General features: G+C 46.7%; 2 protein-coding genes across 2 annotated transcripts; one reads left to right on the forward strand and one right to left on the reverse strand.

Moving 5' to 3' along the window:
• Window positions 1-1,691: 1,691 nt before the first annotated feature.
• On the forward strand, window positions 1,692-6,194 carry LOC124689750. Its single transcript, XM_047223228.1, has 4 exons — window positions 1,692-2,124; window positions 4,107-4,252; window positions 4,328-4,444; window positions 5,501-6,194. Exons 1-4 carry the CDS (start codon window positions 1,692-1,694, stop codon window positions 6,080-6,082), a joined length of 1,278 nt encoding a protein of 425 aa, XP_047079184.1. The 3' UTR covers window positions 6,083-6,194.
• Window positions 6,195-7,523: 1,329 nt separating this feature from the next.
• LOC124686477 (cysteine-rich receptor-like protein kinase 41) lies at window positions 7,524-9,961 on the reverse strand. The gene is made up of 5 exons (XM_047220413.1): window positions 9,815-9,961; window positions 8,868-9,050; window positions 8,595-8,790; window positions 8,161-8,437; window positions 7,524-8,001 (listed from the first exon to the last, which is right to left on the reverse strand). Exons 2-5 carry the CDS (start codon window positions 9,024-9,026, stop codon window positions 7,986-7,988), a joined length of 648 nt encoding a protein of 215 aa, XP_047076369.1. The 5' UTR covers window positions 9,027-9,050; window positions 9,815-9,961; the 3' UTR covers window positions 7,524-7,985.
• Window positions 9,962-14,436: the final 4,475 nt, after the last annotated feature.

The following is a 14,436-nucleotide window of genomic DNA, read 5'->3' on the forward strand; positions in this document are numbered from 1 at the left end:
ACACCAAGAGAGAGAGAGAGAGAGAGGATGGCCGCCGTCGGAGCAGATGAGTCGATTTGGACTCGTGAGGCTGCTGAATATTCGTCCACGCCGTCATCCAGATGACTAAAGCCCCGTTTGGAAACAAATTATTTTTGAAATTATTTGGAATTATTAGTTTTAAATATTTTGAACTGCCTCTGGATCCACTAAATACCATAGTTTAGCAACCCATGGTACTTCAGAAACTATATTGTTTTCGCAAAAAAAAGAAACTATATTGTTCTTTTGGGGTATTTTTTGCGGAAAAGGCATTAAGCCATATATTATCTGAAACCAGCCCTTACAAAGAGAAATAAAAACAAGTTTCCCTCGACGGCGCAGCGTGAGCAAACCTTGTTGCCGCCTATGGGCGGCCAGCATAGCAAAGCTCGTGTTGGAGAAAACTTAAACAACCCAGGCACTTGTAGAAGCAGTGGCTGGGAAGTCGTCGACTAGACCAGAAGATGCCGACAACTACGATCTCGAGAGATCGTCCTCCTTGAAAAGCTAGTACCGAGAAGGGCCAGGAGATAATCCTACCTCCGGCCAAAGGAGATGGTGGACACCAAACTCGCAAGTTCCCCAATAAAGTTGTATCTGGTTGAGCTTCATCAGGTGGAGGCGGAACTTAGGACACCAACACGCTACGACAACACCCCCTTCATTGAACGCCGCTGCCATAGACAAAACCTTAATACGTCAGACCTAATGCCCAACGACCGACTCCAAACTTCAACCCATAGTTCGAAAAGATTATCCCAAACAAATAACTAAAAATTCCTTTGTCAATCTACGTGTCCCATATCAACATTGATCCAGATCCTTGCACTATATATGAACACAAGTGTGCTAGGTTTGTCCCCACCTAATGTTATATTTATGTGGGATTTGATCGTTCCTTGTTTTTTTTTTTTGGTATGATATTATCGCAAGGGCATGTGACAAAATAGATAGTATATGCACGCGAATGCAAAGTGATTTGTACAATCCAATGTGCTATTTGACAATAACAAACAAAATTAGGATTTTCTAGTCGCACCTTCAAGGAGGATTGATCCTAACCATAGCCTCGTCAAGCATGGGAAGTGTTGTTTTTGTCACAACGATGAAACAATCGAACTCTTTTCATCCAATGCAAGCTTGCGTGTCATATATGCAGTGGCGGAGCTTCAGCCCATGCAATGTGGGGTGTGGGGTGGGGGGGGGGGGGCAATACACAAGCCTATTCTGTCCAAATATGGGAAGGGGCAAATGTTTCTTTTATCAGTACTTTCTTTGTTAAAAACCTATGGGCTAGGGGGGGGGGCGGTTTGGCATTTTATACAGTTTTTGGAATTTTACGGTGCAAGAAATCTGGGGTTTGAACTTGCAGACGCTGAAATAACATACAATAGTATAATTGGAAATTTTATACAGCTTTGGTATTTTACGGTACACAATATTTGGTAAAAATACATTCGCAGGATCAGACGGTTGTCCAGCCGGCCGAAAAGGAAGGGCAAAAACGAACCGCCCGGTGCACCACCCAGCAAAAGCCCGATTCAAATTTCAAAACTCCCATGACCACTTTCCTCCTCTGTTCCCCCCTTCCCCGGCTCCTCCGCCGCCTCCTCCACCCCAAACCCCTGCTCCCCCCAAGAACCCTCGCCCTCCTCCCCCTCTCCGCAGCCATGGCCTCGCCGCCCGCCTCCTCGTCGAGGTTCCCCTCTCCAGGACGGCCGGACCAGTGGGCCTGCGCCCGCTGCACCCTCTGCAACCCCGGGAGCCTCGCCGCCTGCGACGCGTGCGGCGCCGCGCGCCCCCAAGCCTCGGATCTGGGCGCCGTCGCCGCCGGCTCGTCGCTCCCGCCCCAGTGGATCTGCGCCCGCTGCACGCTCTCCAACCCCAAGAGCCTCGCCACCTGCGGCGCGTGCGCCGCCGCGCGCCCCGTGGAGGTGGACGACGCCGACGCGCTGGACCTGTCCGCCATCGCCGGCGCCGCGTTCCTCCCGCTCCGTGGCTGCTCCAGGAAGAGGCCTCGCGCCGCGTCCCCGGACGTCGTCGTCGATGAGGGCGCCGGCGGCTCGGACCAAAAGGAGGAGACGACTGCCGAAAAGGAGGAAGGTATATTTAGGGTTATTTAGATTTTGTATGCTTTTTCTTAATGAAGTAGTAGAGTTGTTCTACCAGCGTTTTTTTAAATGTGCCGGATCGCTTCTCTATTATGTTTCTCCTGATTGATGTGGCCTCCTCCTCGAAATAGGCTTGCGCCCCGCTATATTAATATAGCAAACGACCCGATACAACGAACGCGCTGGGGCCGCAGCACAACCAAGCCCAAAAGAAAAGAAAAAGAAAGGAAAGAAGAAAAAATGCCGACACCGGCAGATCGACGAAAACGAAGATGACCCGCAACCGCTGCGCCCTCCGGAGAAGTACCACCACGCTCCTAGCACGCCGAGGCACCGCATACCAAGCAACACCTTCACCAAGGAGACGACGATGACGCCGCTGTTGCCCGGACTAGTCCTAGGGTTTCCCCCGGTATGCGGAGGGGATTGGGGAGGAGGTACACCCGACGCCCTTCAGGAAGGAAAGGTGACACCCGTAGGCGTCACCGCGTCGGTGTCGAGCATGCCGACAGGGATTTCTCCCGACCACCAAAACCGACCACCCCAGACGCTCCGACGTGCTCCACCTAACCTGCCGCCCACCCGCACACGCCACCACGGTCTTGTAGCCATCCTCGCCGCCTAACTGTGGACACCGGAGCAAGGCCTAGACGAAGAAAAGGGATGCAGCGGGAACGGGGGTAGCAGCACCGCAGCCAAGCGGGAGGGAACTGCCTCCACCGCTTTCGCGGTAGCCGACCGGACGAGGCTACGAGGCAGACCAGGCCCGAACTGGCCCGGCCGGACCCAAAAGGGCCCGTAAAGCCCCGCTGCTACGCTGCAGCTGGCCGGCCGCAGTGCCGCCGCCGCCCACCCACCGCCGCCCTGTCTTCTCTTCCTCCAGGGAGCGCCGCCGGCGTGCCAAGAGCAGAGCCACCGCCGTGCCCCTCCGGGCCCCGCCTGGGCCCAGATCTGGGCCGAGCGGCCCTGCCATGGCGCCGCCTGTGCAGCTCCGCCGCCAACGGCCGCGCCGCCACCCCTCCTCCCACCCGACGTGGGGATCTCACCCCGCCACGCCGGACCGCCGCCGGCCGAGGAGCACCTCCCGGCCGCACCTACCCCGCGCAGGCGCCGCGCCGAGAGGGGAAAGTCGAGGGGCCGCCGCCGCCGGCGCCGCCCGGGCCTTGCCCGGCGACGCACGCCGACGACGGCGGAGGAGAAGGGGAGGAGGGGGGAGCTGGCCTTTTCATCTGAATCTTTCCAAATATTATTTTGCAACATCGGCTTTGATTTTTTATCTTCTTGATTTGTGGATAAAATTTAGGATGCCATACAATTTTCAGTCCCATGCATCTTGAATAACGAAGCTATCTATAATTACTGAGACAAAAGAAGAGTAATGCTCCCAATTGCCCTCAATTTTGTTGATAATGGACTGGTTGAGAGTAATTGGGAACGAGTAATAATGTTAGTGTCATCTGGAAAGGGACTTAAGTTCCTGTGTCAGATGGTCACATACGGAATTTCACTGCATGGTGAACTCCATAAAAAAAATCGATGTACAATGATGAGGGATATGCTCGTGTACTTTCATTGCACTAATTTGTGTTATCTTCATCGTGGTTTAGATTTTGCCATGGTTGCTTATTAGTAAGAAAAGATAATGCATGTCTGTACATATGTAAAGTAGAGTGGAAAACCAAAGGAAATATTATTGCATGGACAACAGGGCAAGGTCATATTGTAAAAGAAATTTGACAGAATGAATTGAAAGTAATGCATTCAGGCAGGTAAGAAACTGCAAACTCCATGCTGTTTATCTGTTGTTTGGCACTTTGGCTTGAAACTCAGCATGAGCTTATCTTGAAATCATTGAACCCTTCTCTTTTGTTTGTCTGAACTGATCAACAGAACAAATGTTCTAGCTAATTTATGCATATAAGAAGCTTTTGATTTTGTGTGGTCTAGCTAAAAGTTTATCATGCCTTTCTGCAGTGAATGCTGAGACTCCTTTGGATAAGAAGACCATCAAAGTCATGACATACAACCTATGGTTTCGGGAGGATTTGGAACTGACCAAAAGGATGAAAGCTATTGGAGATCTTATTCAGCACCACGACCCAGATCTTATATGTTTCCAGGTCTAGAGTTAGTCAGTCAGTTTGAACTTTGTGTTATTTCTTTTCCCCTTCTCAATTTGTCCTGTGTAACTCCAGGAGGTCACATCAAACATATATCAGCTTCTCCAAAAATCTGGCTGGTGGCAAGAGTACAAATGCACCCTGTCAGATAACTTAGCCATGTACATGGACAGGCCATATTTCTGCATGCAGGTATTCATCGATGCTTCTGTCAAACTTCATATATGGCATGAGTGCAAGCATCCCTGAACTTCGATTTACCGATCATTTTCTAAGGTTTATATGCCATTGTTAACTTCTAATCCCCATTAAAATAAAGTGAGCCTTTTATTTCCATGGTCACCAAGATGCACGTATGAACATTTTGCTTATATAGTACCTTGTAAAAGAATATATAAGATTATGGAATTACTTCCAACAGAAAATAAATTGACAAGTTTCTCAAATGGTCAACCAAATGCTTTTGCATATATTTGTGTTCAGTTTTCAAGTTTCTCACCGTATGTTCGACATAACTTCACTTGTTCTGTAACATTGAGACAAGAGGAATATGTCCAGTATGAACTAATGTCATGTTTTTGCTGGATATAGTTAGCATATCAATTTTTTACTTGCTACTTTGTACCTCCAGGGTGTTTCAATAGTGTGAGCTAAACCAGTATCCCATGGTTTCTGATGTTAGGAAATGCTAGGTTATACCTTGTCTGCTTATCTGTGCGTTAGCTGAAATTTTTTCAGATCTTGCTACATATTTATAGATATACAGATGCATGAATGATAACAGTGACCTACAGATCTGAGAGGAAAGTGGATATAGGGAAATAACATGAGCTGGGGTTTTGGGCTGTTCTGGGCCCATAATGAGCTGCAGAGGGAGCTCGATCGAGGGAATACAGAAACAGCTTCAGTTTAGCATTCTTAAATTGGTAATGGTAACACATCCTTGGTCATAAATAGAAAAAAAACAATCATGAGGGAGCTTGTGCACTTCAAATTTTTAATCAAGGTGTATGATTTGAACCCGTGGCATCATAATTCCTTTTAGTGCTTACTCTAGGTACCTGGATATTGCTCCTGAAGTGCTACTGCTCTTAAATTTTAATGTTTACTCTAGTACCTCAATTTTGCTCCTGAAGTGCTACTGCTCTTAAACATTATGCTGTCCTCTTACAACCTATAAGAGCATGTCTCCTTTTTTTTTACGTATTCATGTATTTCAGTAATGTGATTCCTTTGTAATGAGTGCAGATGAGCAAGTTGCCGGTGATTTCTGTTAAATGCCTACCATTTGGTAACTCAATAATGGGAAGAGAGCTCTCCATTTCAGAAATCAAAATTGAAGGTGCCATCAAGCTAGTGTTGGCTACAAGCCACCTAGAGAGTCCATGCCGGTGGGATCAGATGTACAGCAAGGAACGAGTCACCCAGGCAAATGAATCTATGAGGATCTTGGGTCGCTTCCGCAATGTAATATTTGGTGGAGACATGAACTGGGATGACAAAGGAGATGGGCCGTTTCCTCTACCGGATGGCTGGACTGATCCTTGGGACGAGCTGAAGCCAGGTGACGAAGGCTGGACGTACGACACCAAAGCTAATGGCATGCTAACAGGCAACCGCAAGTTACAGAAGAGGATGGATCGGTTTGTATGCAAGTTGCCAGATTTCAAGATCGACGCTATCGAGATGATTGGGAAGGAGGCTATACCTGGACTATCGTACATGAAGGAGAAGAAAGTTGGCAAGAATGTCCGCCAGCTGGAATTGCCTGTGTTACCTAGTGACCACTTCGGGCTGGTTTTGAGCATTAGCTACGGACCATCGGGTTGAAAGTATCTTATCACAGTAGCTAGACACCATGGCAGAAACTGTTGGTTTCCCTACGGTGTAAAAAAACGTTCCCTGGTACTGAATCTGTAGCTGGAAGAAGTAACTTTTATTTCTCTGGAGACCACTACATGTGTTTCTAACTTCTAAGCACACTTGAGTGCAGATGAATAGGTGATGGTGTTGATCTATCCTGGAATTCCTAGCTGTGGGTATTTGACTACCTATCTCTTTTATACGTCCATCTTCTCCTCACCAATCCTGTGAAGAAATCAAAGCTGCCATAGTGGAAACGGTGTCAGATTTCTTTGATCAAGACAGCACATGATAGATCATTACATCCTTTACAGTTTACAGACACACGTCAAGAGAAAGCGTATATAATACTAGAACCTATTTAGTCTGGCCAGATAGAAGGAATGATAATGGCATTAATCTGTTACCATCAGGTTTCAGCTCTTTTTTTTTGCCGTCCTCATCAATACCATATAACCACTTGGCGTTAGTCCCTGAAGAGATTTAGTGTAGCCGACAAAAGGACGCATCTACTCAATTCTTGCACTTAAGTTTTTTCCTTACCATAATAGTGACCACAATGTCCCCTTCACGCACATCCTGTACGGGGACTATTTGGCCACTATATGGCAGTGAATATTGCAAACTCTTTAATATGGAAGGATGAAAATAAGAATATATCAAACACCACCCAGTAATAGCAGATACTACATACTACACTTTAGTCAGAAAATTGGCAATGGAAGTCCAACAAAACCAACAGCAGATACATACTACTACTACACTTCAGCATGCCACCAAGTTAACCCCTCTAGATATAGGTCATTTGTTTCTACATCTAGCTATGGAGCCCCTGGATTTCATCACATAGAAAGAATATAATGTCATAACCAAGAAATTAGCCTTCCGAAATATTCATTCTGCAACAAATGGCCAGTGACCGAATATAGTGTGCAATAAAGTTTCACCTAAGCACAACACAATTCTTTGATGGCTTCGATCATGGCAATGCAAACAACATAGTGTACAAGGGGCAGCTTGCGTGGAAACAGAACATGAGACAATACAGGGCGAGGGCGGTAGGGGTTTCCACAAATTCCTTGATCACCCTGGGTACAAATAATCTGTTTAAACCTATCGCACATAGTGTTTTTTTGTGCAAATGACAGCAATGATAAAAAAAAATGCTCAGTTAAGTTGACAAAAGAAATGATTTTCACAGCGACTGACGGTAGTTGGCTGAATTCAAAATCTGATCAATGTTGCCCAACTACACTTCTCATCAACACTATAATTTTTTATATATCTTTTCATCTCATACATGCATGGATCCTTATATCCTCAACAAAATCACAACTTTTCAAGCCATTCAGTCTCATGGATCACACAAGGCAATAAAATACTTCCTCATGAGAAAAATAGAGCAATATGATAAATCTTTTGCACTAAAATAAGGAAAAGGGCCATATCTATGTCTTTATCAGTGGAGAAATCCTTGTCAACTTTACAAATTCGTTCGTAGATCTTACAATTCCTACCAACTCAAAAGAGGAAAGAAGATTCTGATTTATCTAATTCATAGATAGTTTACAATGATTCTTTCGGATTTGAAGTACAAGTCTGGCTTTACATTTCATCAAAGCATCTTGAGAGACCATAATCAAAGCATCTTGAGAGACCAAAATCAGTTATTTTTGGTACCATATTATCATCCAACAATATGATTGCGAGTTTAAGGTTAAGTGAATAGTATCTTGATTCACATGTAGATATATCGCTGATATATTTTTCAAGACTTCCGTTGGGTAGATACTCAAAGCAGAGGACTCTGTTTCTTGTGTGTAAGCACAATATCCAAGAAACCGTACTATATTCTTGTGCTTTGCCTTTATTAGACAACCAACCTCCTGCAGTCACAAGATTCTTAGTTAGTTTGATAAGCTAGCTCTTGCGTGCACTTGAAAAAGAATAACATTACACAATGTTTTAAGAAGGAATGGCATAATGTAAAATGATAGTCTTATTGGTTGCTTTTAGATTCTGAACATCACGATGTCCCTCCTCACCTGTTAGTATCTCTATGATTATAACACCCAAACTGTATATGTCTGACTTGAATGTTATTTTTCATCCAAAAAATTCGGGTGCCATATATCCGCTGCATGAACCATCTTGGGATACCAAAATCCGCAATTTTCGGTGCCATAGTATCATCCAAGAGTATATTTGCGGGTTTAAGGTCTAAGTGGAGAATACACCGCTTCACATGCAGACAATCTAAACCTTCACAAATTCCCTCGATTATTTCATAACAGTTTCTCCGATCAAGTATACGAGATACTCCTGTAACAAGATGAGAAGAAAGGAGGTTTAATATCTAACATAGTTCTCTAGATAGTATGTGGCACAACGAGTAGGATTATTTTAGGTGCCTGACCATATAATTATTTGATCATGAAAGTAAAGATGCAAAGACATGTTGCGGGCCATATGGACATACCAGTGGTATACTTGTCGAACTTCCCCTCGTGGTCTACAATTATCCCTTGTGTCTCACAACAATATTCTAGAAATTGCAAATTATTTTTATGCTTCGTCTTCATTAAACAGCCAACCTCTTCGTTGAATTTGTTCGCAAGAATACCAAGTGTTTCATTCAACTCCTTTGTGGCGACAGTCCCGTTTCCAAGCAGTTTCTGCAGTCAAAAGATTGCTGGTCAGCATCAATCTGAGTCATCATATCAGCAAAGGATGTAGTTGAAAACTACTGTACCTTATAAACAGTGGAAACCCGGCCCCTGCCAGTTTGCTGATCATCGGAGAAATCATTCGTTATGTATTTCAGAAGGGATAAAAACAAATCGGGCGGTTGTGCACTTGCATCAAACAACATATGCTCCATGACACGCTTCATATTAGGCTCGCGATCCATTTGCAGCTGCTAGAATGGAAGTAGCTGAAAAGGAACTCAAATAATCAGTCAATTCAGAAAGGAATTCAAATAACCAGTACGCACAAGATTATAGAAGAACAAGAATCAGTCTTCTATTCTGGGAATATAGGGGTGAAGTGGTAGAAGTAGCTCTTATATCTCCTGAATGAGCAAATACCGGTGTAGGTTTTCGATTTTGTCAGCAGATTGTACTGGATTTTAAACCGCAAGTTTCACTTTTTAGAGCATCTCCAATCGCGTCCCCCAAATGATGTCCGGGCAAAACACCGGATTAGTCGTTTGAGGGACGTCCGGACAAAAATTTCGTTTGGAGAAGGTCCCTTTTCTAGCCACGTCTCCCAAACGCGACCTCCAAACAAAAAGTAAGTGTAAAAGTCGTGTCCGGCGTCCCCGGTAGAGACTCTATACACAGGGGATGGGCTAGGGACGCCGGACAACATTTGGAGCACGTCCAGACCGAAGCGGCCTTTAGGGCACGCGACTGGGACGTTATTTTGGCCGGCGTCCCCCAAATCCCTTTGGGGACGCGACTGGAGATGTGATAGACCTGACTACGCACATTCCTGCCCTTAGTTCCTCCCTACCCACCATGTACGGGATCCCAGCTAGCTCATCAGCGCTGCCGGCAGCAGAAGCTGCGGCCTCTCAGATCGCACATCCATGTCGGTGGTAACCAGTTCATATCTACTTACAGGCTGCGAACAAATCTAACTAGCGTTCATGCATGATAGAAAGATCATTTGTAATAATTGCAAACAGTTTGGTACCTGATGCTTGGTGCACGCGGCCGGGGAGAGCTTCATATCGATGGCGCGGGATCGAGCTTCATATCGATCGCTAGTTTCTGAGATCTGAATCTGAAAGCCGGAAGGAGAGGAGTGAGGGCTGTATGGTAGAAGCGCGTGGACTTTCAAGGAGGGTCTGAGGTGCTATGTATAGAGCATAGAGGTGCACAGATGCTGCATCTATAGATACTTGTGCCGGCGAAAGACAAAATATTAGCACCACTCCACACGCGGTCGGCCACGTGATTAGTAGCAAAATACCAAATGACAATGACGTACAAAATACTATTATCACTCCCACGAATCTACGCGCTCGCAAGGAGGTGAGGTCACCCGCGGCGTCCGGATGGGTTCAAACGGACAAAAACCTGATCCAGCGCGCGGACCCATCCCTAAAACGGATGCCCGCGGCGTCCGGATGGACGCAAAACCGGGTTTGCGTGGCCGCGGACGCGAAAGGCTGGTCGCTCGCGTCCGTCTCATGTCCGCCCCTGGCCCGCGTGTCATAGGCATAAATAATATTTTTCATTAAAGAGAATTTATTACATTTTTTTAGCTCCTATTCTATCCTAAATACGTACGGGGCCGGCGGCGTAGCCGGCGACTCCTCGCCGGCTCGCCGTCGGGGCCGTGGATTTCACTCGACGTGGGCGGTCTGTACGCGTGAGGATTCCACTCCAGCTTACGGGCTGGGTGGCGCGGCGGCGCGGGCCGCGGCGCGGGCGGCGGCATCGGCGGAGGCCTTCATCCTCCTCCTTTCCGTCCGCGCACCTCGGGCGCGCTCGCGCTCCGCCTCCTGCGGCGGAATCATCCGCTTCCCGCATAGCTCCAGCTCATGCAGGGCGGCGCGTTCCACAGCGGTGCGCGCCTCCAGCCGGACGCGGGCGGGGGCCTGGGCCTCCTCCTTGTCCTGGCGCCGGCGCATGCGCTCTTGCCGGCCGCGCTCCGCCGAGTCAGCGTCCTCCTGGGCGCGCCGCTCGGGCGAGGGCATCTGGATGAGGTGACGGGCTGCTCGCATAGCGAGCAACTCGTTCTTCTGGCCGAGGAGGTCGCCTAAACGACGGTGGCCGGCCCGCCAGGTGGCCTCGTTCTCCTTCATCACGCGCGTGAGGTCGGAGAGGCGCTCCTCGATGGCGGCGTTGATGTTCGCCAGCGCTAGTTCCTCCTCTTGGACGGGCTCCTCCGCGGCGGCCGCACCCTCCTCCGCGGCCTCGTACCAGCCGTCCGCGGTCTCGTGCTAGCCCTCCGCGGCCGCCTCCGCCATCTCCGCGTCGCCGGCCTTCTTTGCCGCCGCCTCGGCAGCGACGCGGAGCGCCTCGTCGTCGGCGACCCACCGCGAGTCCGCGCGCTCCTCCTCCTCCGTCCGCGGGAACCTGGCCCGGGCGGCGAGGGAGAGCTTGGCCCACGTGGTCTGCAGGGTGCGAGGCATGGCGCCGGAGAAGGTGGAGGGGAGAGGAAGGTGATGCGGTCTGTGTGAGACCGCCGCCGTCTTTTATAGCCGGCGGCCTGGCGGGAAACTTGGGCGCGAGCGCGCGCCAATGGCGTTTTCGCGCGCGCGGGAACTTTCCCGCGCGTTCCACCGCCCGCCATGGCTGTCCGGTCGAGGCCTGCCATGGCGCAGCGCCGCGCAAGGAAGACGAACCACGTGGTGTCTCTTTGGGTCGCCGCGTTGGGCGCCGCGTGCGACCCAAACGGACACGCGGACGCGGGCCGCTGTCCGCGCGTCCGCTCGGCGAAGCAAACGGCCCAAAACGGACGCGCTGGGCCGTCCGTTTGGGTCGCCCGGTTGGAGATGCCCTGAGATGCCGTCCGACAGGTCAAATGTCCGTTTTCTTTTCTCTTTCCCTTCTACCTATTTAACTTTTCTTTACGACAATTTCATCCATCTATTAATAATTATCAATAGAAATATAAATAAATTTGAAAGTAATAAAAATTACAAGTAGGTTTTTGGACCATCTAGCGATGACTAACGCGAGTCGAAGGCGCGCCGTCCTCCTCCATCCATCATCGGAGCCAGCCAAATCTTATCGTAGTAGAGCCTGTTGTAGTAGACAAACGGGAAGTCGTCATGCTAAGGCTTCAAAAGACCAGCGCACTAGAATAGCAACCATCGTCAAAGATGGCAACCGTAGATCGGAAGACTGACGTGAAACCACAACGAACACGAAACCGACCGGATCTCATGAGATCCACCGGACACACGACTCCATGCGCCCTCCGCCGATGCAAGACGCACCACCGGAGCGAGGAGAACCTTATTCTGATTTTAGGATGTAGCTTCCGCCTCATCATCCCGAAGAAGACACTGAAAACAACCTAACAAAGAACGAAAACCCTCTGCCAGCGAGAGGCCGTGGTCCGCCATACCTCCAAGGCCCCAAGGCCACCGGAGGCAGAGCCGGCGAGGGGACGGAACAGGTGATAGGTTTTCCTGGCCGCCTTCCTTTTGCCTCCTCTTCTGTCTATTTAACTTGCTATATAACTATATTTTTTTAGAATCTATTTACTTATTACTTAATTTTATTTTATCTTTTAATTTTTATGTTTATATCCTGATTTTAGGAGTACTTACTTGTTTTTATATTCTAATTTTTACCCCTTTGCAACAAATATATTAGCCTGTTAAGATACACGAACTTTATTTAAAATCCATGAATATTTAACTTTATTTAAAATCCATGAATATTTATTATCAGATATATGAACACTCGTTCAGAAATACAAGGACTTTGTTCCAAAATATGTAAGGATTTTATTTTGACGACCATGAATATTTTCTTTAGAAAAACATAACATTTAAAAAAAATCGAGAAAACACAAAATGTTGCGTCTCGTTTCATTGAAAAGAAGATAAAGTACTTACATGCATAGAGAGGCCGGGTACAACTCACACAAAAAGAAATCAGTGTACATCCAAGGTGTTTGGCAAGAACACCCATAGCCCTAGTGCCCCTGGCCTGCCCAAAGTGTGGCTTCAGCTTTGATCCTGTTCAACACGGTGCTACAGTTCAGCCTAGCATCGTCGAAGGTGCACTCATTGCACTGCTTCAAGGGCGTCAAGGAGGTAAGCAAGGCCATCGATGATCGATGCGATCATGCCCGGCGTTTTCGTAGCTGCTTGGGGGTCACTGTCTTGGCCGTAGTCCACCAGTATCCGCATTTTAGGGTTATATTAGTACAAAAGATGTACATATACACAAAATAGTGTTGTAATTATATATGATTTTTCGAAGGGCCTTCGGCCGAATCTTCATTAAGATAGAAAAAGGAGGTTTTACATAGAGCCAACAGGCGTTGGGCGAAGACGGCTGAGTGAACACTTTATCTAATATACATCAATAGTTTCCGAACGGTATAAGTAAGTTAAGCAAGAAGAATATTTATTTTGACCTCTAAAATTGGCATTGAATAAATAATTTCTATTATAGTGATAGTAGGCAACAGTATATTTTTATTTTCTTCATAGGCTATTTTGTTTCTACATCTAGCTATGGAGCCCCTGAGTTTCATCACACGGAAATGGTAGGATATCATAACCAAGAAATTAGACCTATGGAAATATTCATTATGCAGCAAATGGGTTAGCGGCCAAATATGCAATAAACCTTTTACCTGAACAGAGAACAATTCTTTGATGGCTTCGATCATGACAATGCAAACAGCATATCTTATACAGGCTAGTTTGCGTGCATCATTCATCGGTAGTGTGTGAACGAGAACATGAGATAACCTGGAGGTGATTTGCACACACTCCTTGATCTTCCTACGTAAGTCGTTGCTAAAAGATCTAATTTGAGCCTACCGCGCGCACATAGTGTTTTTTACGAATGATAGCAATGATTAAACATACTGATGAACAGTCAAATGCTTAACAATCTCTGGTTTTAATTAAGTTGGCAAAAACTAATGATTTTTTCACAGCCACTACATATAGCCGTAATTGGCTGAATTCAAATTCTGATCGAAGTTACCGAACTTGCTTCGCATGAACTCTATTTTTTATATAGCTTTTGATCACTACATGGCATGGATACTTATTTCCTCAACAAAATCACAAGTTTTGAAGCCATTCAATCTCATGGATCACACAACAGGGTAATAAAATACTTCCGTATGAGAAAAACAGAGCAACATGGTAAACCTTTTGCACTACAATAAGCAAAAGGGCATGTCTATCGTTGTCGGTTGAGAAATCCCAAGTAAAATTTACTAATTTGTTAATATATGTACAGATGTAGGAAAATATCCATCATGAATATATGATCTCTTTGATGGGTTATCTTTTATCTGCCATGCACTCTACCGCTATCTCCGCATACTCTTATTTGTTCAAACTGTATATCTTCATGTGATTGCTGCAACTTCTCTACAAATACCAATTACCTAGGATATCACCCAAAAAACTAATTGTGACTCTACGGTATCTAATTGAATACAAACCCAACAAAATTTACACTTTTTAGATTAAAGAAAGTAGGATGTTTCATGTAAATAATAGTGGTAGTTAGACCAGCCACTATGTGTATTGAAAGCGATTCCTTGAGCGAAAACTCGCTACTACGCTCGAGCTTGAGTGATCCGGAAATCCTCTCTGCATCTGT

Source organism: Lolium rigidum, chromosome 2, assembly GCF_022539505.1.
Source record: "Lolium rigidum isolate FL_2022 chromosome 2, APGP_CSIRO_Lrig_0.1, whole genome shotgun sequence".
Classification (NCBI taxonomy): domain Eukaryota; kingdom Viridiplantae; phylum Streptophyta; class Magnoliopsida; order Poales; family Poaceae; genus Lolium; species Lolium rigidum.